Source organism: Oenanthe melanoleuca, chromosome 3, assembly GCF_029582105.1.
Source record: "Oenanthe melanoleuca isolate GR-GAL-2019-014 chromosome 3, OMel1.0, whole genome shotgun sequence".
Taxonomy (NCBI): Eukaryota; Metazoa; Chordata; class Aves; order Passeriformes; family Muscicapidae; genus Oenanthe; species Oenanthe melanoleuca.
The window spans coordinates 100,542,775-100,568,804 of NC_079336.1; the positions used below are offsets into that span (position 1 = coordinate 100,542,775).

General features: G+C 50.2%; 1 protein-coding gene and 1 long non-coding RNA gene across 5 annotated transcripts in view; one reads left to right on the plus strand and one right to left on the minus strand.

Annotated features, from left to right (window-relative positions):
• Window positions 1-18,252, minus strand: part of BCL11A (BCL11 transcription factor A) — a 70,467-nt gene extending 52,215 nt beyond the window's left edge. For all 4 annotated transcript variants that reach the window (XM_056487181.1, XM_056487180.1, XM_056487182.1 and 1 more), the window contains exons 1-2: window positions 17,223-18,252; window positions 11,245-11,574 (exon numbers count right to left, since the gene is read on the minus strand). In XM_056487181.1, the coding sequence (XP_056343156.1) occupies window positions 11,245-11,574; window positions 17,223-17,277 (385 nt within the window). In that variant the 5' untranslated portion in view covers window positions 17,278-18,252. The remainder of the gene's footprint in view (window positions 1-11,244; window positions 11,575-17,222) is intronic.
• A 908-nt stretch (window positions 18,253-19,160) lies between these two features.
• LOC130250959 (uncharacterized) lies at window positions 19,161-23,451 on the plus strand. Its single transcript, XR_008840079.1, has 2 exons — window positions 19,161-19,956; window positions 21,162-23,451. It is a non-coding gene; the product is annotated as an uncharacterized LOC130250959 (long non-coding RNA).
• Window positions 23,452-26,030: the final 2,579 nt, after the last annotated feature.

The following is a 26,030-nucleotide window of genomic DNA, read 5'->3' on the forward strand; positions in this document are numbered from 1 at the left end:
TTAAGCAGTTCCTTTAATCAGGGTATCCGTTTCACCCCTCCGATTCATCCTCTTACCCAGTGATAAACTCCCCAACCAAAGCTGAGCATCAATTACCAAAGCTGGACAACCAAAGGGAAGGCAAGGGCCCGATCCCACAGCCAGGAATTGTGGTGCTGCCAGAGTGAGGGACAGGGGACAGGGACAGGGACCAGGTGAGGCCCCAGGCAGGCAGCAGGGCTGGTGATGCCCAGGCAGGTTATGAGAGCTGGGCAGCCTTCCAGCCAGGCTGCTCCCAGTTTCCCCTCCCAGGGCTGGATGATTAACACCTTGCCCGGACAGGCAGGAGAGAAAGACCCTTCCTGGCAATGATGAGACAACTGGAGGCTGGATGGGAGAGGAGCAGAGCCAGCAGCAATTTGCTGCTCCCTGCCCTTAATGCAGCGTCCCCCAAAGGCAGGGACACCACCCCAGTGCCAGCAGCAGCTCTGCTCCCATGGGCAGCACAGGATGGGCCTGGGGCACGTGCTTTCAACGCTGGCCACGCAGAGAAGGGTCCAGGCACAGCCACATCCTGCCCTGCTGTCACCTCTCCCTCCAGCCCTGGCATCTCCAGAGCACGGGAAAGAATTCTTTTCTATCTACACATGGAGAATTATTTTTTAAAGGAATGTCTCCCCCAAATGGGAACAATTTCCTTCTACACTTCCAACCAAGTGTACTTAACATTAAAAGAGAACTGATAGAACATATTTAATTACTCAAGGTTAGACTCCTAATTCCTCAATTCACTAAAGGAAACTTGGCAAGAAGATGCATCATTTTGCTGCTTTCTACTGGAGCATCTGAGGGAGAAGAGCCACTGAGGCAGCTAATACACAAAACATGATCAAAAGTGATTAACAACAGCTTCATATGCAAATTGCATTAATGAAGGAGTGCAAAGTCATCATGTAAATTAAATATGTCAAATCTCTTGGTGAACTTTCAATCTTGAGAAGAAAAAACACCGCTTTAATTTTTTTACATCATCAATTTTCCAAGATTGAAAATCTAAGAATCTTGGTGCTATAAAACAATTTTCACCTTTTTTTTCTCCTTCAGCAGCCTGACAGGCTGGCCTGATGTGTGCCGAATGCACATGTTAATAGGCCAATCAAAAATGCAAAACAATTCGCAATTACTGCAAGGACCTAATGGTCATTAGAATTTACAACTAGGTAATGAACTAAAGTCTGCCCACACCATGCATATTCATAAAGCAATTTAGCCTTTGAAGATTAAAGAAGTGCTTAAAATTCAAATGAGCTTTAGCAAATTATCAGTAAGATTCATCCAAAAAGCAAAAGGGTTTTTCTTCCTGTGATTTCCTTATTTTTTTTAATGCAAAATTGTTATATCTTCCAGACGGAGCTTCAACTAAACACAGGGCTCCGAGTCAAGCCAAAGGGGCTAGAGACAAACAGAGGCAGAAAACATTGTTATGGACTTTGTTCAGAAAACTAAGCCCTTAAGAGCCAAACCTATCTCTAAACATGGTAATTTATCAAAAGCAGCACAGACTTGCTCATAGGCAGTATTGTGTGCCGCTCTCCGAGAGCAGATTAACAAGATTTCCACCACCCTCCAAAAAAGCCTTTTCCCCCTCAAGTCACATCTTCCATGTAAACAGCAAATGCATTATAAAAACATTATTTTCATCCAAGTGCAGCAGCATTAATTGCAGGGACTGGCTGCACTGCAGAGGCAGGGATGAGACGCTCTCGGCACGGGAGCGTGGCGCTGGGGAAGTGGCGGTGCTGCGGGAGCGGAGCGCGCGGATTGCGGGGGCACCGCTCGGCGCCGCCGGCCGCTCCCAGCTCGGCTCCTCCGGGCTGACCCAGAGCAGGGGAGACCCTTCTGCCAGAGGTCCAGGCAGGGGGGAAGTGCTGGCTGCTTCCCCGGCACCCTGACTTTGAAGGATGGATGAATGTTCAAGTAATTCCTATTCCCACCTCACAGCCTTCTCCAGCCTCGTGGCTTATCCTACCTGCACCCCTGCAGAGCAAAGCAGATGATGCTGGAGCTGGGCTAATGCCCCGTTCTTTTAACCAGGACCTGGTGCTGTGCAACAGCTGCAACAGCAAACATCTGGAGTGGCCAGGAGTCCCCAGTTTTAAGCAATTCCCCCCAGCACCAACATTACTTCGCACACGAAGAGTCCGAGGAAGGCCAGCGTGGGATGTGACAGCATAAATCAGAATTAAGACTCAGAACAAAAGTTTAGAAACTACTGCCGGGCTGCCGAGCTGTTGAAGGCCACGTCTCCCAAACTGCCCTCAAGTTATGTCCCTCATTAGGAGATTTTCCCCCCACTTCTTTCTCTGTTTCCAGAGACGTACAAACCACACTCCTGGGCTCTGAGCATTCCCTAAAATAAAGCAATTAACTTATTTCCAGGCTCCAGCAAGCGATCATGACAGCCTCCCCCCCGGCAGAAAGTGGGAGCCGTGGTCCCTGACCCCCGGCCAACACAAAAGAGGCAGCCCCAGCACAATGCCTGCTGTCAGCAACTGAATTATTTTTATACAGGAATTTTTATCTCTATGGTACAAACAAGTATGTGTCTGTGCTGACTTGTTAAGCAATCCACTTGTATGTAGAATAAGATTTTTTTTTCCCTGCTACCAGTCACACAGCTCTAAGATCAGAAGAAATACATACTCTTTGAAGCTCCTCAAATGTTTTAGTTAAAAGGACAGCAGTTATTTTCTAAGATCCAAGAGTATCTTTATCAGAATTTAATTTTTCCTTATTGATTTTTTTCTAACGTAACACAAATTTAACATAGGACAGTTTATAGTTTATTACAAAATAATACAGCCTCTATCTCTTTCTCCAAATGCATCCCACTGTGTTCTAGCTGCTCAAAGAGAACAAGGCTCCCAGACTACTGTTTCTCATGGCACAACAACTTTTCCCTAAACATGAAAATCAGCATCAGGAATAGAAGAACACAGGGAAAAGCCCCCAGCCACCCTCACAGAGTAAATGCTCCTTGCACTCACGATACCCTGGCTGAAGAACACAATACATTTGTTGATCTATTCTCTTACTCCACAAAGAATAAACTCAGTAGCTAAAATGCAACAAAACCCAGATGATTCATTCAATGTCTGAAAAAAAACCCCAGCTGTGACGCTGAAGCAAAGTAATGCTGGGTGACAAATTAATTGTTGCAAATATTGGGGGGGGGATACAACACAACAAAACACATTTTTAATTTTGCATTTTATATTTCCCTACCTGATAAATCAATTAAGCAAGCAATTAATGCAAAATTAAACTCCTTACTTCCTAAAGGAACGAGGAACTGCGATGTGTAATTTTAAAAAGGTAATAGCTGTAGTAATAGCAGTAATAATAACAATAGTAATAATAATATTATTATCCACAACAACAATAATAACACCACTAAAGGCAGGGCTCTTCTTTGAGCCTTTGTTGTTCAGCAGTAATTCCATTGTTTATTTAGGCAGAGGTTTTTCTATCTGCAGCTAAGATCAAATTGCAGGTGTAATTGCTCAGCATTTAGGCAAAGCAGGGGAGGGTGGAAGCCGCAAGTCCTTGGTTCTGACTGACCAAAGCTCCCCATGTCTCCCTCCACCAGCACACCCACTCCAGTGGGAATCCTGCACCCTCTGAAGCACCCTGACAACGCCTACCTGGCAGGGCAGAGAGGAAGCACTGCTGCTCTGACAGCTATTTCCCGGGGATACTGAGCCTCCCTGCCTTGTCGGCAGCGCAGTTATTTGGTTTTTCCTCTTGCCCCACTCTTAGTGTGAAACAAAAATCTGAGCGGTAGCTGAGCTCTGTACCCACCAGATGGGGAAGTGATAGGATTTTTTTTAACAGCAACCTGTTCAGGTAAAAACTTCCAGTAGAATTGCAGCAGGCAAGCGGGGAGAGGTCTCCGGGGAAAGCAGAGAGAAGAAAGAAACACTTTGGTGCACTGTCTGCAAACCCAGAATTCAGCAGCTTTTTTTGGCAGCCAATTTGTTTCAAGTGTTTTGTTTCAGGGAACGTATGTATTTTTCTTTGTGCATTTTGTGGATTTACTACAACCGCTCCTGACAGCTGTTGATTCAGTTAAATGAGCACATTATTAAAAATCCTCTAACACAACCGCACTGAAAAACAGACACCTTTGGATGGAGCTGAAGATTCGAACACACAAGAAGATGCAAACGAAACCTCTGCCAGGAGGATGTACAGCCTGGGCCGTGCCCAAGCCAGGGGGCAAAAGGGGCTCCAGCCCCTGTTTGTGGTGGCTCTGTTTTCTTTGTTTCAACCAGACCCAGATGCTAAAAAAAGAATGAAACGCAATGCCAACAATCCCAAGAATAAAAAATAAATGTTTGCTAATACTTGAAAAAATTACATCCCCCAGCGGGCTGAAGTTAATGTGCTTCAAATAATTCTGCACCGTGCCCCGTACTTTGTTTTCTTTTCTTACTTACTATCCAATTTTGCACAGGAAGGACACCTATTCAGAATGAGGAGGGAAAGAAGAGGATGTTTTCATTTTGCTTTAGATCAAAGGCAAACAAGAATGCAAACTGTGGCATATTGAGTATTTTTTTCCACCGCTGTCATTCACACTGGGCTATCGAAGTTTTATACAATTCCCCAGCCCGGCTGCATATTAAGCTGGCTGTGTACAGCTTTATTATAGCGTGGTGCCGAGGAAACATTAATATTCCTGTGTTGCATCTGACAGGACATTTACATGCGCCCATCTGAGCTCACACCTGAGAGCTGCTCCAAGGTACAGTAGCTGTGCTCCGATTGTAAAGGCAAATGAAGAACACAAATTCCCTGCTGGGATCGGGGCTGACCTCGCCACACCCCACACCGCAAACCTTTCCCTCGCCAACCCCAGGCAATGCCACCTCCGAATGAAGAATGAGCCACCAAGTTACCAGCCCTGGTGATAGAAGAGCAAAAAAAACCTCGCTGAAATATTTTAAAGATGCACAGCGAGTGCAGCTGGCCAATAAAGGTTGGAAAACAAACTGGCTGAACCCCGTGCGGGATGCGTTGCATACTAAACCTGATTAGAGAGATGGGGAGGATGTTTATGGGCTTTAAAATGCGTTTGGCATTAAGAGAGGAAGGTTTGAATAATGGGAGCACTTGGTCTGCTCATCCATAGGGGTCCACAGCCACTGGTCCAGTTCCTGTAAGAGTTTGATCCACATCTGGCAGAGCAAAGCACACCCAAGATGGGGGCCCTCCAGAACGAACTGTGTTCCACAGAAATTCATTATCAGATCATCTCAACCGCTTGGGTGGTTTGTGGGTCCATTAATGTGCCTGTTATTCTTAAAAGTATGCCATAAATCACAGCAATCCATGTGCTGGTGTCTACCTCCATGGGCCCAAACCTGCTATGCCCCACGTCACCAGGCGTCAGGCTGGAGCTACTATCTCTGTACACAGCGAGACAAAATTATGTTCAGTAGCCCAAGGGAAAAACAACAAAAAAAATCCACCTAATGGTTAATTTTAGGGCCATGCTACATGAACATATACATATATATATATATATATAGTCTTAATATATTGAAATGGATGGACTTGATGTGTTTCATGGACTTGTGCAGAACCCCAGCAGCTGACACACAAAACCGAGCGCTCCCAGATGGAAGCCGAGTTCAAATGCCTGCCACTGGGAGAAGAGTCCTGGACTTCCTTGGACTCTCAACATCCCTGGCAGCATCACGACCCGAACAAAATCACAACAAGCAGAAAGGTAACGAGAGATCCTCAGCGATTAGCTAAAAAGGAAAAAAAATCAACACAACAAAACACCAGTGGCACTGTGCCAGGCCATGTCCAGCTTGATGCTAAACGCCTTTTATTGCACAAAGCTGGTACTGGTGGATATAAAACCAGACTGAAGCTGGAAGGGAATTTTGTCCCAGGAAATCTCTGTAATGAGGATGCGTGCAGGCAAACAACTGGAGGCTCTGCTCCCGTTGCCTGACGGTGCCTCGCAAGCCTCTTTAATCGTCTTTATTATTTGAATGGAACAAGAAAGAGCTCGTGGGCTGAGGGCTGCATGTACAAAACGGGGTGATGCTAATAGGCCTCCTCCTCTTTAAAAGAGGCATTACCAAATTATGGGCATGTTTAGGGAAGACTTTACTTCTCCCACCGGGCTAATTAAAGGTGTTTAATTCACTCCCTGCCTCAGTTTCCGTCTCCGCGCAGCGCCTCGCGTTTATTACGCGCACGATTTCAAAGCTGTCGGCACGTGATGCCAACGTGCACCTTTCAAGATCTATATTGGAGCTTAACGTGTGCCAGGCTGCCTCTTGAACCACCAGCATTTCGGATGCAGTGATCCTTCTGCTCGTGGACAGCTCCACGGTGCAGCGTCCCGTGCAATAGGAGAACGAACACAAAATACATTTCTCATCCCCTCACGAGATCTGATTTGCAGGGAACAAAAAAACCCACCAGAAACATTTAGGGCACCACAACACTGTGATGCTCCCCTGGAAGGCAGAGGCAGAAGAAAACTTTCTACCCTGCTTCTGTGCTTCGAGTGAACTCATATTTGTGTTTCCAATAAAGAGCCATTTTTACATTAACTGTCTGGAACAGCAGGGAATAGGAAAACTAACACAATCTTTACCTCGTACAAAGGATGATATTGGTGTCACGTGCTTGCTTCTTCAAAAAACATTATTTATAAAAGGCAACGGGGAAAGCAGGGAAACTATTGACTCTTCTCTGTATCCCTGTACGAGCAGCATTACAGCAACTTTTTGATCCCTACATTTTTTACATTTTTCCCCCCCGAGAAGTAAATTTCACAGCCACACAGGCCACCGCCTTTAATTAAGCTTTCAAAAGTCTTCTGACAATGCCAACAATTGCAAGACACTTCTAGAGCTCAATCATGCAATCATCGTGACACTTCTATTTACAATTTGTCTTAGAAAGAGTTTCTCTGACATTGTACTTTGACAAAACAGCCAAGCTGCCGGTTCACAACCTTTCTCTGTCTTATTTACAAATACAGCTTGTGCGCAGCGCTCCGAATCTCGGGAGCAGGAGCCTTTGGGTAGCACCCTCACTATTTTCTCCTGCCTGCAATATTTTACCCGGCCTGCTCTCTCTGTTTCTTTGTATGGGGAAAGCAGACAGAATTTGACTTCAAAATCTTCCCATACTCCTTCTTCCCCTCCTCTTTAAGCTTTCATCTTATTGTCCAGATGCAATGCTAACTATTCAGTGCAGACAGCAGTATTTTTTTGTCTCCAGAACAAAACAAAACAAGGAATCGACAATCACAACCTACAGAATTATAATAACAACTACTAATAACAGCCCAAGAAAATTTCTGCTTAAAGACATTACCACCTGAGAACTGTAATAATCAAATACACTCAGTCTGAAATTTAGTACCAAATGATGTTCACCTTTCCCTGACTGCAGCAGACAGAGGGATTTCTTACATTATTTTCCCACGTGTTTTATTTGAATGTCACAAGCAGCTTGAGAATATAGGATTCGAGCAGTAAAAATGACCTCCCCTCCTCCTCTCTCTTTGTACAGAGCATCCACGGATCCACACTCGGCATTATACAGGGGAATTTGCAGCAGCACTCCAAAAGTGTTCCCCCAACTGCATCCAAGTAACATTTGAGATCCTTCTTCACCCGAACCCCGACCTTTCATTAATTCCCTCGGATTATACACCCAACAAACAAACCGCCAAAACCTGACAGGGGCGGGCGATAAATATTTCCTCAGCCTTTTCAATAAGTGAACAGCGATTTTACATTCGCTGATCTCCAGATACTTCAGTTAATATTTCCCCTATTGTAAAATACGAGAGCGGATAACTACAGCCCTGCCGTCGCCCTCTCTGCAAATCACGGGCTGCCAGTATCTGGTGGTGAGCCTTTGACATACATATTGATGAAAGCTGCCTCGTTGGACCCACACAACATATCCTATTAATTTTCAGTTAAATTTATGGCATTTCAGCTCCACTGCTGGATCAGCATCACTCAAAATTTTATAGCAAGGCAGAGCTGTGCTCAGGCAGACACCCACATGGAAGAGCCAGGTATGGACACATGCCTGCACCTATATGGATCCCACGGCTGCTGCACAGGTTGCACACACACACACACATCTAAGCTCCTGTCCTCATCCCTGCCTCTGGAAAACAGCAAGATAAAGAGCAGCTTAACCAGTTAAAAAAGACATCATTTCTCCCTGCATTTGAATGAGTCGCTGCCTCCTTCCTGTCTGTAGACCTTTAACCATTACTTAAGATTCTCTTTTACTGTAACACCCCAACTAACTGACTACAAAACTGAAGGAAGGGGAAAAAAACTGGATCTGGAGCTCACCCACAGCACCTCTCTATCCAGGACTAACCTGAAACACCTTTTCCGGCCTCACAACTGTTTGGAAGCATTTTTATATTGCTACAAAATACGTATTTTATGGTCTCTTAGCAGAAAGAATCACTTCCCCAACTTCTGTGTATTTTTCTAAAGGCAGCCTTTATCTTTTCTTTTCCCCCTTAATTACACACTCAAATCTTGCATTTTACATTCTTACGCAGGAATCAAATATGAATAGCTGAATTGGAAGAGTTTGAGGTTGTTTGCCGGGGCCTTCCTGAAGCCTGAACTTCACAGTTCAGACTCTAAGACCTTCACCGGAATTTTACTGCCAGGCTCCTCAAACTACTGGCTACCAGCAATGGGTCACTCCAGCTATCAGTGCACTTTGTGACACGAGGCAGCTGAACACACCCAGCTGAGAACACACCCAAGTGAAAAGGGTGATGAAAACACCAAGGGGAGGAACAGTGCAAGACCCTGTAACTCCTGGTGCACCTTCTCCCTTTCCCAAAGCCAGGCTGCATTTTCAACCAAGTGAAGAACCAAGGGACTTAGCGCTGCTCCAGCCAGGGAGGGGCAGAGAACCTGCATTCCTGGACTTCCCATCCATACAGGCATGGCTGGGCACCACAGCCAGAAACCTTGGGGCACAAGAACCTTGACAACCACAACTCCATCTCTACTCAAGACACACTCACAGCTTGCTCCATGGACCCTCTGCACGGCCCCAAGCCTGCTCCCAGTCAAGCCCACCTCTGAGTACAAGCGAGCAGGATCACGCCTGTGCCCCGCTCAGCAGAGCATTTACAGCCAGTTAAAAGCACGGCCCTTTCTGAATTAACGGCCCCATGACGGCGCAGAGCCCAAATCCTCCTCGCTTGGCGTCACCTGCGCCACGCCAGAGCCAGACTTGGCTCGCTGAGCCTCCTGCCCCACACCAGTGCCAGAGCAAAGAGGAGCTTCCCCCTCGTGCAGAACTCCTCGGCGTGGCCATCCCTCCAGCCCAGGGACCTATCTGGGACCAGGGGGACGACAGCATGTTTAATTCTTGCTTGACAGATACTGTGTTTTGTCTTTTGAGCGGAGAGGCGCCGTACGTAAATACAGCGTTACATCATACCAGCGCTCCTCCATATTTGGTGATTTAGTATGGCTCCAGAGCTTGGAAGACTACAAATCCCTTCTGCCAGGCTCCTGCTTCATTAATCATGCCCTACACTTCTGCTCACTTTCCGCCAGACCGCAGGCAGCACATGGAAATGGGCACTGCCCTCTACCACTCAGGGAAAGGAACCTCACCTTTAACATCCGTGTCTGGGAATTACTGGGGGGCTTTAAGTCTCGTTCAGAACGTAGCTCAGCAGCAGCTGAGCCTGTGTCTCCTCTGAAACGCAGACACTCGCGTTGCAAGGCAGGAGCGATTACTCTGCAGAACAGCACACGCCTGTTCACATGACGTCTGCGTGTGCACGCACATGGCTCTGCACACAGGCACGTGCGCGGGCAGACGCCCCAGCACCGATACGGATCTGCTGCCACCACAAAACCTCCAAAACTGCAGCTCTCCAGCACGGTTGGGCGGCCGGCTTGGAGGCCAGGGAAGGCTGCGGGAGGATCTCCCAGTGCCTACTGCCCTATTATGGTTTAACTCTGTGGCCAAAGCAAGCCCAAGACAAGCTCCAGCACATCATGTGATGGTGTACTGCGCCTCTGACAACCCCGAGCGGTCCTGTGGGCTCCCCAAAGAGAGGCACCGGCAGTGCCACATCCCAAACACCACTGGAGGGGGAGTTTGAAACTGGTTCAGGCATTTCTTGGGGTTGATACACTGCAGTCTCGCCTTTTTCGACTGGCAGCATTGGCGTGGTCTGAAGTGATCTGAAATGTTTGCTGCAAATGGGCAGTACTTTTGTTTACTAGCAGGGTTTTTAAAGCAGAGCGTGCCTTGTTACACTCCCAGGGCTCTGGGATTTTCTTTTGCATGGTACACTTTTATTTTTTTAACTTCATTTGTGAATATATCTGCATGGCAAATGGCCTTCTGATTTTAAAAAAAAATATGCTATGAAATGGAATTATTCACCCTTTTTTCTTTTTTTAAATTACGTTTCATATTGTTTGCCGCACAAAACAGAACTCTGCCTTGGACATTTGTACGGCTGACATGTGGCTGTGTAAACCGCAAACAAAATCAAGATACATCTGTCAAAACCACATCAGAGACAAGAGAGAGCACAGCGAAGCATTTATCATTTGGCTGAGGAGGCAGGCTGCAGAGAGCAGCCTTTCCTGTCAAACCAACCTTTTGAAATTTCCAACATGCCCTTAAACTTTTCGAATAAGCATGTCTGTGCGCTTCAGCAACTGCCCTCTCTACTCTGGCCTGGCCAGTCGAAAATGGCATCTTAAAGTCAAGGTCGGTGGTGTCACTTTGCCATGGGGCTGCGTTTAATTACAGTCCATACGCTGACAGCCAATATGGAACCAAGGCTGGCGGATGCTCGGTTAACTCTTTCACCCCTGACTTTGCCAAAGACTCAAAAGCTCCGCTCCTCCTCCCGCGGCGCTCCGGCAGGCGAGGCACCGGGAGACGGTGACTACAATGCAGGCAAATCACCAGAGTGGCCTCAAACAATACGGCCACAAACACCGGCTGGCACGGCACGCGCCTGTTGCTCCTGCCGCTGCGCAGGCACCAGGAAACACCGCTAAGCCAGGCAGGGAGGGCACGGACACCCCGGCCCTCACGGCCAGCAGAACACGCAGACGCGGCAGCGCGCGACTGCCAACACGCTACGTTGCAACTGAAACAGAAATAAACTCGCAAACACTTCTCCTTGCTTTAATTTACCTGCTATATGTTCCTGTTTAGGGCAAATTCCTCTAGATGACGTTGATAAACAATCGTCATCCTCTGGCGTAACCTGGATGCCAACCTCCACAGGATTGGATGCTTTTTTCAGCTCACTTGGTGAGGGTGAAGGTGGCTTATCCACAGCCTTCTCTAGGCAGAGACTGCCATTGCATTGTTTCCGTTTGTGCTCAATAAAAATAAGAATGTCCCCCAACGGAAAGTTCATCTGACACTGGCCACAAGTGAGGAGGTCGTGGTCCCCTTCCGGAGCTCCCAATGTGCCATGTTCAGGTTCGTCATCAGTGAGAATGGCTTCAAGAGGTTCGGCTGCAGTTTGAGAAACAAAAGGAGAACGGTTAGAGCTCTGGGCGCGGGGGGAGCAACGCGCCGAGCCCCCTCTTCATGAATATTACACCCCGCTCTGGAGTCCGCCTGCTCCCCCCAACCAAGCCCGTGCACCACGGCTGTCAGCACGGCACCGGGGACGGGCATTCATCAGCTACAGGGAAGAGATTCTGCAGGAGCTGCTCCAGCCTGCAGAACTCGGGAGGGCGAGCACCGCAACTGTCTCCGTGTTCCTACACGAGGGCACATTTCTGACTCCTTGAACGATTCGGTGCTAAAATTAAATGGATAGGCTGAAGGAATACACTGCGAAACTCTTGTGGTACTACGACAGGAAGGGAATATGGTGCTTTATTGCTGAATGTATTATTTATGTACATGAATTCAAGGCTAAAAGCACTGCACACACTCTCACACACATGGGTGTGTATCTTTCAGCAGCCAGACAAGACCCACTTTCTAAAATTCAGAAATACCGTGTAGACAGAAGGTGTTTCAGCACACACAGACACTGCACGCTCCCTGCGCAGGCCGGGCAGGTAACGTGTGCACGTGTGTAAAAGAGAAGGGGGGAGAGCCAGCCTGCAGGGGCACACACACCCAGGCACCGACACGCGGGGCACATCCAGCCCTCGGAACGCACGTGCAGACGTAAACGCTTGGATTTGTGTCACTGTCCCCATCAGCCCGTTTGCAGCTTCCAATTTAAAAAAATCCTAAAGGCAGTAGTTCTGCGTGGTGGGGGGAAGGGGAGGGTATGAGGCAAATAAATAAATATATATATATATATGGCAGAAAACTGAAATGATAAAAAGCAAGTGCAGCAGAAATGCCTGCGGGGCGGGGGGAGGCACCTCTCACTTTTGAGCTGCTCGTTAGGATCCAAATAAACAGCAAATTCACCACCAAGTCCACTCAGAGATATTAGCTGGATGGGGTATTTTTTACTACTTAAGGAAATAAGGCAATCAGTCATTTTGCGTTTTTTAATCCTGAAATAAGGGAATGCCTAAATTATCTTGAACATGTTAGCACTGGTGGCCTTCAGCATCTAAAAATCAGCTTGGCCAAGCAACTGCCACATTTCCTCGCAACAGTGAGAAGCGCCTTCTTTAAACTCAAAATACCTTGCCTAATGTTGTCAAAGTTGACAAATTTTCTGAATGAGCTCCAAAAAGCTTCATTATGAGGCTATTTCTGCTCACAGAATCGTCAGTGGATGCTTTAATGAGGCAGACTCGGCTCTCTTTTCTGTTGGCTTTTTTTTTTTTACGTTAAATTTGCAGAGAAATACCTTGGCAATCTCTGTACAGTCTCCATCAGCACTGCCTTTCACGAGGGGAAAAAAAAATAAATACCAGCAGCGTGTTGGTGTTCCTCTGTCTGCGCAACACTACACGCACGCTAACAGCAGCGAGCAGGAGGAGAGGGTACTACAAATACAACCCACCTCAAAACACTGCCAGGTAATGCAAGTGAGACAGAATACAACTCCTAAACAGTTAATCAGCCTGACCTTCTTTAGCTGGCTGCCAATTTCACATTTAATGAACTTAAAGCCACAGAGAATCAAAAAATAGATTTTAATTTGACTGCACAATATTGGAACTGATTTTGATAAAGTGCAAAAATCCAGTGAACTCAGGTTAAATTTATTTCAACCCTACCTAGGCTGAATATTGAGGAGGAAGATCTGGAGTAGCTCCCAGTTGTGCTGCGTAAAATAATATTGAAAGAGCACACTACCTCGCCGTACCTCAGCTCCAACTAGGACACAGGGATCCAGTCCATCATTTCTTGCCTCTAGTACTACTTCTAATTTAACGTAAGGTCAACCACAGGAATATGAAGGTTACATTCGCATTAATAAAAACAATGTCTTAATCGCTGGGGCTTTCTTCTAAACTTCCAGACCGACAGGAGAGGAGGCACAACGTGCGTCTCTCGCTCCTCGGGAAGCCGGCAGAGAGAGGAGCAGGGTGTTTCTGCGGGATTGCCGGGCACGGCGCTTTTCTCCCCGAGCCGTTCCTTGCGTTCGGAGCGAGGGAGTCAATTATTGCAGGACTAATTCCACCGGTAGCTCGCTGCACGCCGCAGACAAAGGTATTTTGCGAATCTTAACTTGGAGCTCACCGACTCTCCGCAGCAAAAAGACACAAAACCACCCGTGCTCCCCTTTACAACTGGCTTAGCGAGGAGCTCTGCATAATCATCACCCAATTATAATGTTTTCCCGCGGCCTGATTCCTTTCTGACGCTGTCACTATTATTTAGCAGGGGAAGGTAACCCGCTGCTTCGACACCAGACAGTTAAAAGTGGCACTGAGCAAAAATAGACTTTGCTAAAAAGTCTGTACAGACTGGGCTGATTTACAATCAAAACCAGGAAATGAAGTGGTAATTCAGAGGTTGCTGATTACACCTCCACATTTCACCTAATTAATTTTATAGGAGGCAAAGTTCTTGAAAATAACAAGATGATCAAATGTACAGATATAAAACCTGTAACCTCAACATTTTCTATGCTCTTAACGTAAATTATTGCTAATTAACAAGAATTATATACTAATGTATGAAATACGGCTGGCACTGTGTTCGCTGCAAAACATTTGGCTCCTGATGGAGTCAGAGCCAGCAAAAAAAAAATGTTTTTTTTTATCATTACTGCTACTTTTATAACGTAACATAAAATATCTATATTACAAAGAAAACATCGGAATACAATTCACCTGGTCTTCCCTCCGATTTGCAGGATGCATCTTTTAATTCTGGGGCAATCAAAATTCCCTGCCTGGGTCTCTAATCATCCGTCTCTATTTTTCATGCAAATTGCCCTTCCACCAACATGTCTTTTCAGCTTTCCCCCTTCGCCCTCCTACTCCCCCCTTCTTCCCCCTGTTCCCAGCCACCAAAACAACCGCACCGGCAAAAGCGGGATGGATTTTGGAGTGCCGGGAGAAAGGAGGTACTGGGGGTGATGGGGCGGGGAGCAGGGGTGCCACAGCACGGTGAGGAGAAATGCCCGCGGGGCAATGCGGATGCGCTGCCGGGGCATTTCCCCGCACCGTACCGTGGGAAGGATGGAGAAGGCTTGTTTAATCCCAAGTTTGTGCCTTCGGATCGTGCGGTGCGAGGAAAGGGAGACTTGGGGGTACAATGGGAACCGCCAACACGCTATGGGGAGGGAGGGGAAACCCGGGGAGGGGGAAGGCGAGCATCCCCCGCTGCCTCCCGGAGCAAGCAAACTCCGCGCAAAATTAAGAACAAAGAAGAAGAGGGAGGGGGGCGTGGGGGGGGTGGAGGGGAGGGAGCTGGGCGCCCTCCCCCTCCCGCCGGCCGGGAGGCAGCGGAGGAGCCGGCCAGGTTCAAGTTCGCGGGGCTGCCCGGTTGTTTGATCTCGCTGTGCCTCCTAGCGACCGAAGCGGGCACGGAGCCCGCCCGCCGCCTCCGCCGCCCCGGCCCCGGCCCCGCCGCCGCATCCCCGGCGCGCCGCTCCCCCGGCCCGGCCTCCTCCCTCTCCCCCGCAGCTCCCGGCCCACCCACGCCCCCTCCCCGCCGCCGGGGCGGCTCTCGCCGGAGGGACCCCCGGGCCCGTCCCGCCGCCGCTCCCGCCCCGCACGTGCGGGCGCTCCGCGCCGGCCCGCGGTTCCTCGGCAGCAGCACCGCGGGGATCCCGCCCGTCCGCGCCGGGGGCCGAGCCCGAGCCCCCCGCCTCCTCCTCCGGAGCCGCCGCGATCCCCGTTCCCCGCACCCCACTTCCACGGCTGCCCGGGAAAAGCGCCCCCCGTACCCCATTTCCGGAGGGGGCCCCATTCCCCTACAGCACTGATGCTGCACCCCATCCCCAGCCAGGCAATTAAAAAAAAAAAAAAAATTAAAAATTAAAAAATTAAAAAATAAAAAATAAAACCACCCCGAAAAGTAGCGGGGAAAAGTGCGGAAAAACGGCTGGGGGACGGGGGGAGGGGCTGAGCCCCCGACAGCCCCCGGGTTTTAGGGCAAACTTTGGGCAGGCAGAGCCCCCGGCCGGCCCTGCCCGCGGCGGAGCGGCCGCCTGCAAAGAGCCAGCGCCGCTTCCTTCGCTCCATGTGCGAACCTGGCTGCAACGTCTGGGCGGCCGTGCGGAGAGAGAAACCGCGGCCGAAAGTTTGGGGGATTTTGCGAAGGGCCGAGGGAGCCGGGGATGGCTGGCAGGAAGAAATGGCCCTGGGTTTTCTGCCATCCCTGGGAGGGAACAAAACCCGCCGGGAGTAATGAGAGATAGAGAAAGGAAGAAATAAAGAAAATGGGGGGAAAGGAGTGAGGAAAAGCATGCAGCATTTCCCCTTCCCCCAGGCTCACCCCGAGGAAAAGGGGATTTTTTTTTTTTTTTTCTCCCTTCCTTCCCACCCCCCTCGCCCCAAACCTTTCCAGCTCGAGTTGCCTTTTGTTGTGCAAAGAGCGCTCCCGCTTATCTTGCATCTAGCCCTGGTGTGTGTGGTGGCGGCTGGAGGGAGGGACGGAGGGAGCCGGAGAGTTTTTGTTGCGAACGGTGTGGTGGGGCTCGGGGTTTGTTTTTTCTCTCCCGGGGAGAGCGGATTTGGTTTGGGGTTGAAATGTGGCGGCGAGGAAGGGCCGTTCGCGGGTGTGAGGGTGCGAGTGTGTGTGTGTGTGCGTGTGTGTGCGCGCGTGTGTGCTCAGCCCGGGCTCGCTCTCGCCTGTGTTTGTTGGCAGGAGGCTCCCCGCACACGCGGTGCTTGTAAACATTCAGACACGAGATTTTTCCCAATCAAAATCCACTTCCACTTTTTTTTTTTTTTTTTGAAAATCTTCCAAAAAATAGTAAGCGAGCGGGAGAACGCGAGGCGAGGGCGAGCAGGGAATCCCAGCCGGCGCGGCGCGGCTCGGCTCGGTTCCCTCGCCGCCCGCTGCCGTCCCCCGCCCCAGCCCCAGCCGGAGCGGCGGCGGGGCGGGCGCGGGGCGAGGTCGGGTCGGCGGAGCCCCGCACGGCGCCGGCCCGGGGCGGCGTGGAGCGGGGGGCGGCGGGACGGCCACCCCGCACCCCGCGGCGGAAACAAAAGGGAGGCGGCCCGGCTCGGCTCGGCTGTGCCCCCCCCCACCCCCGGGAGGGCGCCGCGGGGCGAGGGGGCGAGCCCGCCGGCAGCCCGGGGGCTCCGGCCGCCGGACTTTCTCCGCGCTCCGCTCGCCCGCACATCCCGCCCGGCCGGCCGCCGCGGTGTCCGGCGTGCAGCCCGCCGCTCCCGCAGGAATTTCTTCCCACTTTCGGCCGGTTGTGCCCCCGGCAGCCCCGCACCTCGCCCGCGCCTCTCCCGGTGCCGGGCGAGAGCTGCCGCTCTTGCCGCCAAAGAGCGCGGAGAGCGGGAGGCGAGCGCGGAGCGGGGCATCGGAGTGCGCGCCGGCGGGCGAGGGACACGGGCAGAAAGAGAAGAAAAGTCATCAAGGTGATTAAATTAGAGAGGGAGAAATTAACCGGAATGCTGAGAATCCCGAGCCGGCGCTGAGTTATTTTTTTTTCTCCGACTAGCTGACTCGCTCTCACTTTTAAATTTTTTTTTTCCCCTGCTCTCGCTCGAATTAAAAATTAAATCCGTGAAGGGAAAATTAAATAAATTGCTCTCCGGGTTACTTACGTGAAAATTCCCGTTTGCTTAAGTGCTGGGGTTTGCCTTGCTTGCGGCGCGACATGGTGGGTTGGTGGCTTCGGTGGCTTGTGAGTCGCTCGGTTCACATCGGGAGAGACGGGTTAGAGAGGAAGGAGACTCCAGAGAAAATATCTTCATCAATGTCTTTTGACATCCAAAATAAATTAGAAATAATACAAAGATGGCGCAGGGAAGATGAATTGTGGGATAGCAGTCATGGCTTTTTTTTTTTTTTTTTTTTTTTTTTTTTTTTTTGTGCAAGGAAAAAAAAGAGAGAGAGGGAGAGGGGGAGAGAGAGAGAGGGAGAGAGAGAAGGAGAGAGAGAGATGAAAAAAATGGCAAAAGCCCCCCTGAGCTGCAAGTTCAAGTGCGGACGTGACGTCCCTGCGAACTTGAACGTCAGGAGCCTGGATGGACAGAGACATACAAAACATGGGCAGGGCAAGCCGGGGAGAGGGGAGGAGGGAAGGCGAAGGCAACACCAATGGACACTCATCAGGGGCTGGACATGAAAAAGAGAGCAGGACAAGCCAATGGACAGTGATCGCAGGGGGGAGAGGGGAGGGGGCGCGGCGGGGGGGGGTGCACCGGCCGCCCGGCGCACGCTGCCGAATGGAGCCGGGGGGCCGGGGGCGGAGGGGGCGGCGGCCGGAGCCGCGAGTGGCCGCGGAGGAGCGGGTGCGAGAGGGGACCCGGAGAGGGGCGAGGGGGGGAAATTAAACACGCACACGGGGAGAGAGAAGGGAGGAAAAGGAGCGGGAGAAAGCGAGCAGGCAGGCAGGCAGCGGCAGCTCTCGCACGCACACCCCCGCTGGAAAAGCAAACACATCTCGGTGAAGCCAGAGCCGGGCAGAGAGGGCTGCGGGGCAGGCTGGCCGCGGGCTGTGCCGAGGAGGTGGGGGAGCTGGGGGAAGCCAGGTAGGACCGGAGACCACCCAAAAAGCAAGGAGGGGGGGGCATCCGGCTCCCGGTTTCCCCGCTCGCCCCCCCCCCATCCTCCTCGAAGCCGCCGAGTCCCCTCCTCCCGGGAGCTGCGGCCCGTCCCCGGGGGACGGCGGTGTCGGCCCTGCGGGAAGCTGGGGGGCGGCGGGGGCTCGGGCCGGGCCCAGGGAAACTTCGGCGGCGAGCGGCGGCCCCTGCCCCGAGGCGGGCGGGGGAGCAGCGAGCGGAGTTTGGCGGGCGAGGAAGCGGCAGGCACGGGAGGAGAAGCCGCGGGAGCTGGGCGCGGGGGGAGCGGAGGGCGGCGGGACCTCGCAGCTTTCCCCGCGGGCTGCTGCCGCCCGCCAGCCCCGGAGCCCCCTTCCTCTGCCGGCGGCGCTCCGAGCCCTGCCCGCAGCCACGGGCTCTCAACGAAAGCGAAACGCGGGGCTGCCGGCGGCGGGGCGGCGCGGGCAGCGGGCTGGCAACGGGGGAGGGCGGGAGAGGGGGGAGGCGAGGCGGCAGGAGGCACCGAGAAGTGGCTGGAGTTGGGAGGATGCGGCGGCGGCTGCAACTTCGCTAAAGGACCCGGAGCGAGGCGGACCTTGCCGGCACCGGGAGGGATCAGGTTGCGGTAGAAATAAGCTCAGGAGGCGAACGCGTGTGCGGAGCAAAGTGCGGCTGCGAGGGGAGTGCGAGGGGGTGACCGTGCCCGGGACGGCGGCGGCCGGCAAGGAGCGCAGCGAGCCCGGGGACGAGGAGCTGCCCGCCGCCGCACGGGAGACTTCGCCGGGCAGAGCGCGGCCGCCCGGGGCAGGGAGGGGGCGGCGGGGCCGGCGGGGCCGGGGCTCGGCGGGACCTGCTGGCGGAGCTGTCAGGGGCCGGGGCCCGGCCGCTCGCCCCGGGATGGTTTCAGCTTCCCGCCAGCCGCCCCCCGGCTCCGCCCGCCGCCGCCCGGCCCCCCGCGGCCCCGCTGCCCTCCTTCATCCAGCGGCGCGGGATGCGCCCCGCGGTACGGGGCAGGGTGCGGGGGGACCCAGCCGCAGGGGACAAACAGCGGCGGCTCCGGGGCTCACGCCGCTCGCACGGCTGGCTGTGCACATGTTCCTGCGCGGAACACGGGCGTGTGTGTCTGTACCGGAGATGCAGATATATATACGGGGCTTGATTTATATCTAATGGCACGTATAAAGCTTTTGAAGGTGGCTGCAATGTAAAAAGTAATGACTTTATTACCCCTGAAAGGTTCTGCGGTTCGCAGTTAACACTCCTCTGAATTACAATTCATTACGCTCTCTAAAGCCAACCTGCATCAGAGCACCTACCTGTGCTTATTCCCAATCACAGGCATCGTTTCATTGATTTTCTTTTTCAAAAATCATAGCAAATTAAGCACTTGGTGACAACTAAATCTGTTTCATTACCGTGCCGTGTTTGAGATTCCAGAGGTGACTTCCCAGACCGCATCTCAAAACCTACAGTCAGGAGCTAATTTTACAGATGCTTTCATGAACGGCAGCGAGGATGTTCTTACCATCAGCATGCCCTTAATTCCAGCACTGTAAAAATGCCTCGATTTAAATGGAAACTCGCTGCCTTAAAAATAATATTTCATCCTGGCTGGATAATTATTAATATTAGCATTTGATCGCAATAGTGCTGGCTCCCCCTCGTTTCTGTATCCCCCCCCCCACCCCACAGCGCTTCGCATTGTCATGTGATTGGAGGGAGATAACAAACCTCAAGAAAGAAAAGGAGTGAGAAGACATTTTTAACACGGCATGACCGCAGATTAATAATGCAGGTGGGTTTTTATTTCATTGTATTTTTAGGGGAAGGGAACGAGGCCGTTTAACGAGCAGTCGTGGACACAAAGTGACTGTATTTACAATCCTTGATGTGGCTTTCGGTGGGTAATAAATTATGACAATATTAAAATTATTTTCTGGCAGCCCAGTTAACTGCGCTGGGGACTGTAAAGCCCCTACTGATTCCATTTATGCCTTGTAATTGCGGTCCACGGTCTCGCTCTAAACCTTTTGGTGTATATTGTGTGTAAACTTTTAGCTAATAGACTTTTTTTTGAATGGAGGGACTTTTCTCGGTACTTCCTGCCGTATACATTTTGTCTCTGATCTCTGTATTTAATGGCCAAGTCCTGGTTTATGCTTTATAATGTGTTGACAAGTTTTCTAACAGACTTTCTGAAATAATGCACATATATTCACGTCGGTTAGAAACTCCACAGTATTTTTAGAGTCGAGTAGATCTATATCCTAATGCACTGAGAGGGAGTGTAAATCATAGAGGATTTCATAGCCCTTTCAGTAGTTTTCTGTATGAAGTATGAGCAGCGTGGCCTCCAGACGTAACCTTTTAGAAAAAAAGACAGTGCTTTTATTTTATGGTGTAAAGTGCTTTTAGCTTCAGGGCTCTGAACGTGAATGTGGTCAACAAACAGCTCTTGCGAGAGGGAGTTTGCTACAGCCTCAGCCCAGCGCCGTGCGCTCCGGGGAGGGACGCGGGGCCGCCCCGGCCGCAGGACCGGGCTGAGCCCCCCCAGACACCCGGGTCCCCCCGGCAGTGTGCTGGGCTCGGACACCCCGCGGAAAGGGGGGTCGGATGGCCCCCGGCGCTGCCGCAGAGGCTGATGATGGCAGCAGGGTCAGCCCCGGCGCGGCCGGGGGCAGGGGGCTGAGCTGCCTCCGAGCTGGCCCCGGCAGCGGCGGCAAAGACAGGGCCAGAGGGCACAGCTGGGGCTGGCGGCGCCCCAGGAGAGCTGGGGAGCACGGGCGGTGCGCCCCATCCCTGCCCCTGCACCCCACAACTGCATCCTCTGGTCTCTGCCTCCACCCCTGCAGCACCTCCGGGACACAGCGAGCATCTCCAGCCCTCCCTGTACTGCTGGTGTCCCTTGCTGGGTTGTACTAACAAACCCAGTGCAAGGGGCAGGTGAACACAGTGAGAAATGCCCAAATGCTGACTGCTAACACCTACAAACCCTGGCAGGTTGGAAGGGCAGGTGGAAACAAACCCAGGCCAGCACAGGTGACAGTGATCACGTTCTGTGGATTAACACAAGCCTGTGTCACCTCCTGCTCCACAATCGTTCTTTGCCCAGGCTGCAGGGGATGCCTCGCAGCCGTGCTGCAGCGTTTGGAGCTGCTGTCACCCTGGCCATGTTATCAGCTGCTCTCTGGCTACACACTCCTAGCCCCAGAGCAAAGTCAGCTGGAGGGAATGTGGCCCTACACCTCAGCAAATTGTCAGGTACACACTGAAATCAGAGCCATGGTGGGTTTGAGGCTGCCTCCAAGGGGAAGCTAACCTTAGAGAAGGGTCTGTCTCATTAGCTGAGTGCCCATCCCAGCTCAGGCTGTCCCATGTGAAGCAGAGCCTTGAGACACCAGCTCATGCCCTGGAGCAGCTGAGAGCAGAGATGGGCACCCATCCCTGTACCACAGCAATGGCAGTAACCTGCAGCAGCAGGACAAAGTGCCCAGGTGAGAAGATTCTTAGTGTAAGATTTAAACCTGCCAAAATGTGTCCGTCCCTATCCTCGTACCTCAGCTCTCTGCCTGAGAAACAGCGTGGTCCTCCCTACATTCAAGCACCTGAGATTCTTAGAGGTTGCTGTAGAAAGACATAAAATTAACATTGAGAAGTGTGGCCTTTCTCCATCCAGGCAGGCACCCAGGACTGGGACCTGAAGGTGCAAAGGAGTGTGGCACAGTTCATGCCACGTACTGCTGTCCCTGCCTATCTGCTAATTTAGTGACAGACTTGGCAGTGGGTGAGTTCAGCAACTTTGGTGGGCAAATGTTCCTGCTTCAAAGCTCCAACTGTCACTCACTCAGAGCAGGAATCTCACTTGCCAACATTACAGAACATTAGGACCAAACACAAATTCCAAAACTCTGCCAGTTCCCCCGAGCTGGGCTGCATTATATAACGGCAGATCGCACGGGGTGCTTTCCCACACCGTCTTGATAGTCTCAATCAGGCGGAGGCAACGTGGGTGGAACTCTTATCACACCAGGCTGACTCCCGTGAATGAGCAGAGGACTATTTCTAGAATGTGCATTAGTATTCCCGCAGGAGAAACTTGGGCGCGCTGCTTCGCCTTTTCTCCTTTTTTTTCCCCCCCTTTTAATAAAGGCTCAAAATAAACTGATTTTGCAAGCTCTTACTAGCAAGCACAGCGCAGACAGCAGCGAGTCCGTGCAGGATCACAGACACCTGAGCGCCAGGTGACACAAAGATTTCGTTATCGGCTCGCCCTAGGCAGGACCTGGAATAAAATCCTGAACTTTGGGAGAATTTTTTTTCCATGGGTTTCAGCAAGGCCTGGGATTTCAGCCTGCCTCTGCTTGCACAGCACCTAGCACGATGGAGCCCTGAACCTTGAATGGGCTTTCTGGGGATGACTAAAAAATAAATGGCACAAAGTGCTCAGGGAACAGACTTTGAAGTGGCAAAAACCCTCCCTTGAAGCACACAAAGAGTTTTGCTTGTGTGTGGGCAGACAGAGGAAGGCATTACTAAAAATCTCATTTTTAATCAAATATTTGATTTCAGCCAAACTGGGTTTAGTCTGCACTACTTATTTAGTTGTCATATTGTAGGTTTAATATTTATACATCTTTTTATAAGTAAACACGTAACCTGCCCCTGAGCATTTCTATGCTACATTTCAAGCAGACATGATTTAAACTATGTGCATTTAAAACCTCCCAGAACCTGACCTATAATGCAAATCCATACAGTCTTAATTATTGCAGCACCAGCAGCCATAGCACGAGTGAGCAGCTGAGCTGTTGTTGCTAAAGAGGCACAGTAGTTATGGTCTGTCAGTGCTCCTGTTACAATCCCCATCTTGAAGAGGTTATAACTTGGGCTGTGTAAATTTGATTGAACTGAAACTTGGGACTCCAACTGTCAGTCCATATAGGGAATTATCTTATGAATAATTGGCTAACCCATTGCTTGATTCACAGACTTTTATAAAATGATTTTTAATGGGTTTTAATGTTTTTTTCTTTTACTGACATCTAGGGTATGAATTTGGTACTTCTAGTTCTTCTGAAGCTCCATACTCACTGGAATATGTATAGAAACCCAAGGTAAAGCTACAGCTACTTTGAGGATTTCACAGGGCACACCTGCCACCCTGACCCACCTGCGTGTTCCTATACCCTGAGAAGAGGGCAGGAACAAGAAATGACACTTTAGTTATCTCCAAAGAGGGTCCTAAATGTGTAAGATAAAGAGAACATAAATAAATGTCTTTGCTAACAGATTCTCGGAATCTTTTAATCTTCCTGGGCTTTATCTTCCCCCCAGAAATGTGTGGAAATGAGTCCTACCTGTGTGCTGGCATCACTTAGAAAGGGATGAGCCACTCAGCTTTGATTATTGAACCTGAGTTTAAATACTGGTTTGTGTTACAAAGGATTTTGCTGATAAATGCTTCCTACTTTTCTCTAGCTTTAAACTTCCAAAAGTCAGTTTTTATCACCTCAAATCACACTTAAGACAAAAAATGCATGTTTAGTTTAGATGAAGACTTGAGGTTTCCTTTGACCCCAGAGCAAACAAAGGCCAGCCCAGGGCCAGAAAGATGAGCCAGGAGCTGTGAATGAACTGCTCTCACAGAGCTGGATCCCACTGTTTCCATGCACACCTCCCCACACTGTTCAGGAGCAGGGACACCTGAACTCAAGAGCAGCATCTCCCATCTGTTTCAGTAAGAGTTTTGACCAAGCCTGGGGCTCTCACACTGCAGGACTGTGCCCTGTGCAAGCCATTCCAAAACAAAGCACTGTGAGAATCCAGGTGTTCCTCAGCAAGATGTTCCACACATCCAAATCCCCCCATCTGTCTTGGCTGCACAGGAACCCGTGATGGCATAAGCTGGTCCTTTTGAGACACTGCTGAGATCCCAGGCTGTGCATCTAAGCAGGTCACTGTGTCCAAGCCCATGAGCAGTAGGAAGACAGGTCATTGACACAAACAGCTTCTTAAATTCCTGTACTGACTTGAGCTGATAAGTGCATTTCTATGCAAGATTAGATCCAAGGGGATCAAACTGTCCTGATGAGGAAATCTGGGAAGCCCTATTCTGGATGTGGCAGGGAGTGAAAGGCAAATGTTTTGAAAAATAAATACAGCTATACCTCAAATCAATTTTAAAAAGTAGAATAACAAAAATAACTCACTAATCTGAGAAACCCAATACCAGCAATCAAAAAGAAATTATTTCTATCGAGAAATTAGTTTTGCTACACAAGATGAAGAAAGATTTAGTTGTTTACTTATCTGCTGCTGAACACAGTCCCTCCTTCCTAGCACACTTGGTGTGAGGGACAGTAGAAAGGACAGTGCAATAAAAAAGGATTTTCCTCCTCTCACTCTGCTTGATATAACCCCTGCCAGAGGAATCTACTTGGCCTCAGGTACTGCAAAATTCTTAAGCACATATTTATCTTTGGGCACATCAGCTGTACTTACATGCTTAAAGTAAGCATGTACTCAAGCATGCTGTTAGATTGGTGCCTTAACATCTTCTGTAAATAACTCACATTGCTTTTTAGAGCTTGAAGTTTTAGTCACTTAGAATGCATTGGACTGAAATTTAACATACACAATCATCATTCTCTATATTCATTTTATATTACTATTTCAGGTGACATTTAGGTTTAGCTTTTAGCTTCAGCTAAGAAGAAATGCTTCTGCTTTGCAGAACATTACATAGTTTGTGTGAGGATCTAGATGAAAAATAATTGAGAGAGCAGAGTCCTTTTTCTCTGCTTAAAAATAAGGACAGTTTTACTGTGGGTTTTCTCCTTTGCCAAATTTATTCTAAGCAAAATTTCAGCTTAATTGTTAAAATGCTTACAATAATATTTTAATGGAACTCTCTGTAGTCAGAAGAATAAATTATTATTAGGCCAAAGCTGCACAGAAAGACACAGCGCTGAGGGGGAGCAGGAGTGGTGGTGAATAACCTGTGATAAGAGCCCACTTCTTTGAGCAGTTTGGATAGTTTTGCCACCATTTGTTATTGTCAGCACACATAATTCTGTCAGTGCAGTATGAATCCTGGCTGCAGTGAAAAGAATGCCTTCTCCCACCAGTATGAATAAGATTTCACTCAATTAAAATAACATGCAAGTATATTGTATGGCATTACATAGAAAGCTGATGTGCATTAAGTATGAATGCTGGGGTTGGGGGGAGTTATTGTACTAATGCTATTGTTCACTGAGCAACTATTCCCCAGCATTTAAAAAAGCAAGGGAAATTAGATACAGAAATCAGGAATAAGTACAATGTTTGATATTACCATACTGAAATTAATGCATTCACAATTTAGACTGTAATTTGCCCTATCGTATTTAGTTTCAGAGCATCTGAGAGCCTGGAGAGAGAGCAATAGATGTAAACACATGGGGAGAGAGCTCCATGCACTGTCTGTGCTGACACACACCTCCCTCAGACGTCTGGGTGCTATAGATATCCACAGGGTAAATCCAGGCCATACAGAGCACCAGTCTGCAAGTGCTATCCCCCACAGGCAGCAGGGAGAAGTTTGCTCTAGATGTGGCTGGGGCAATGGGATCCACTGCCACCTCCTCCTGAACAGTGCTGAACAGCACGGGGCTGAGATGAGCCACAGGCTCCTGGCACCCTGCTTGGTGCTGCCCAGAAATGAGGGAATCTGCACACTTAGGGATGTACAAGGACACAGCCCTGGCCCCCTCAAGTGCCTCACAATAGGTGTGTCTTAGGCAGCCACTGCACTCAGAGCCAATGAAAGTGAAACTATTCTCTGTGAGCTCTTATATTCAATGCCATACTGCACATCTGTACATTGCT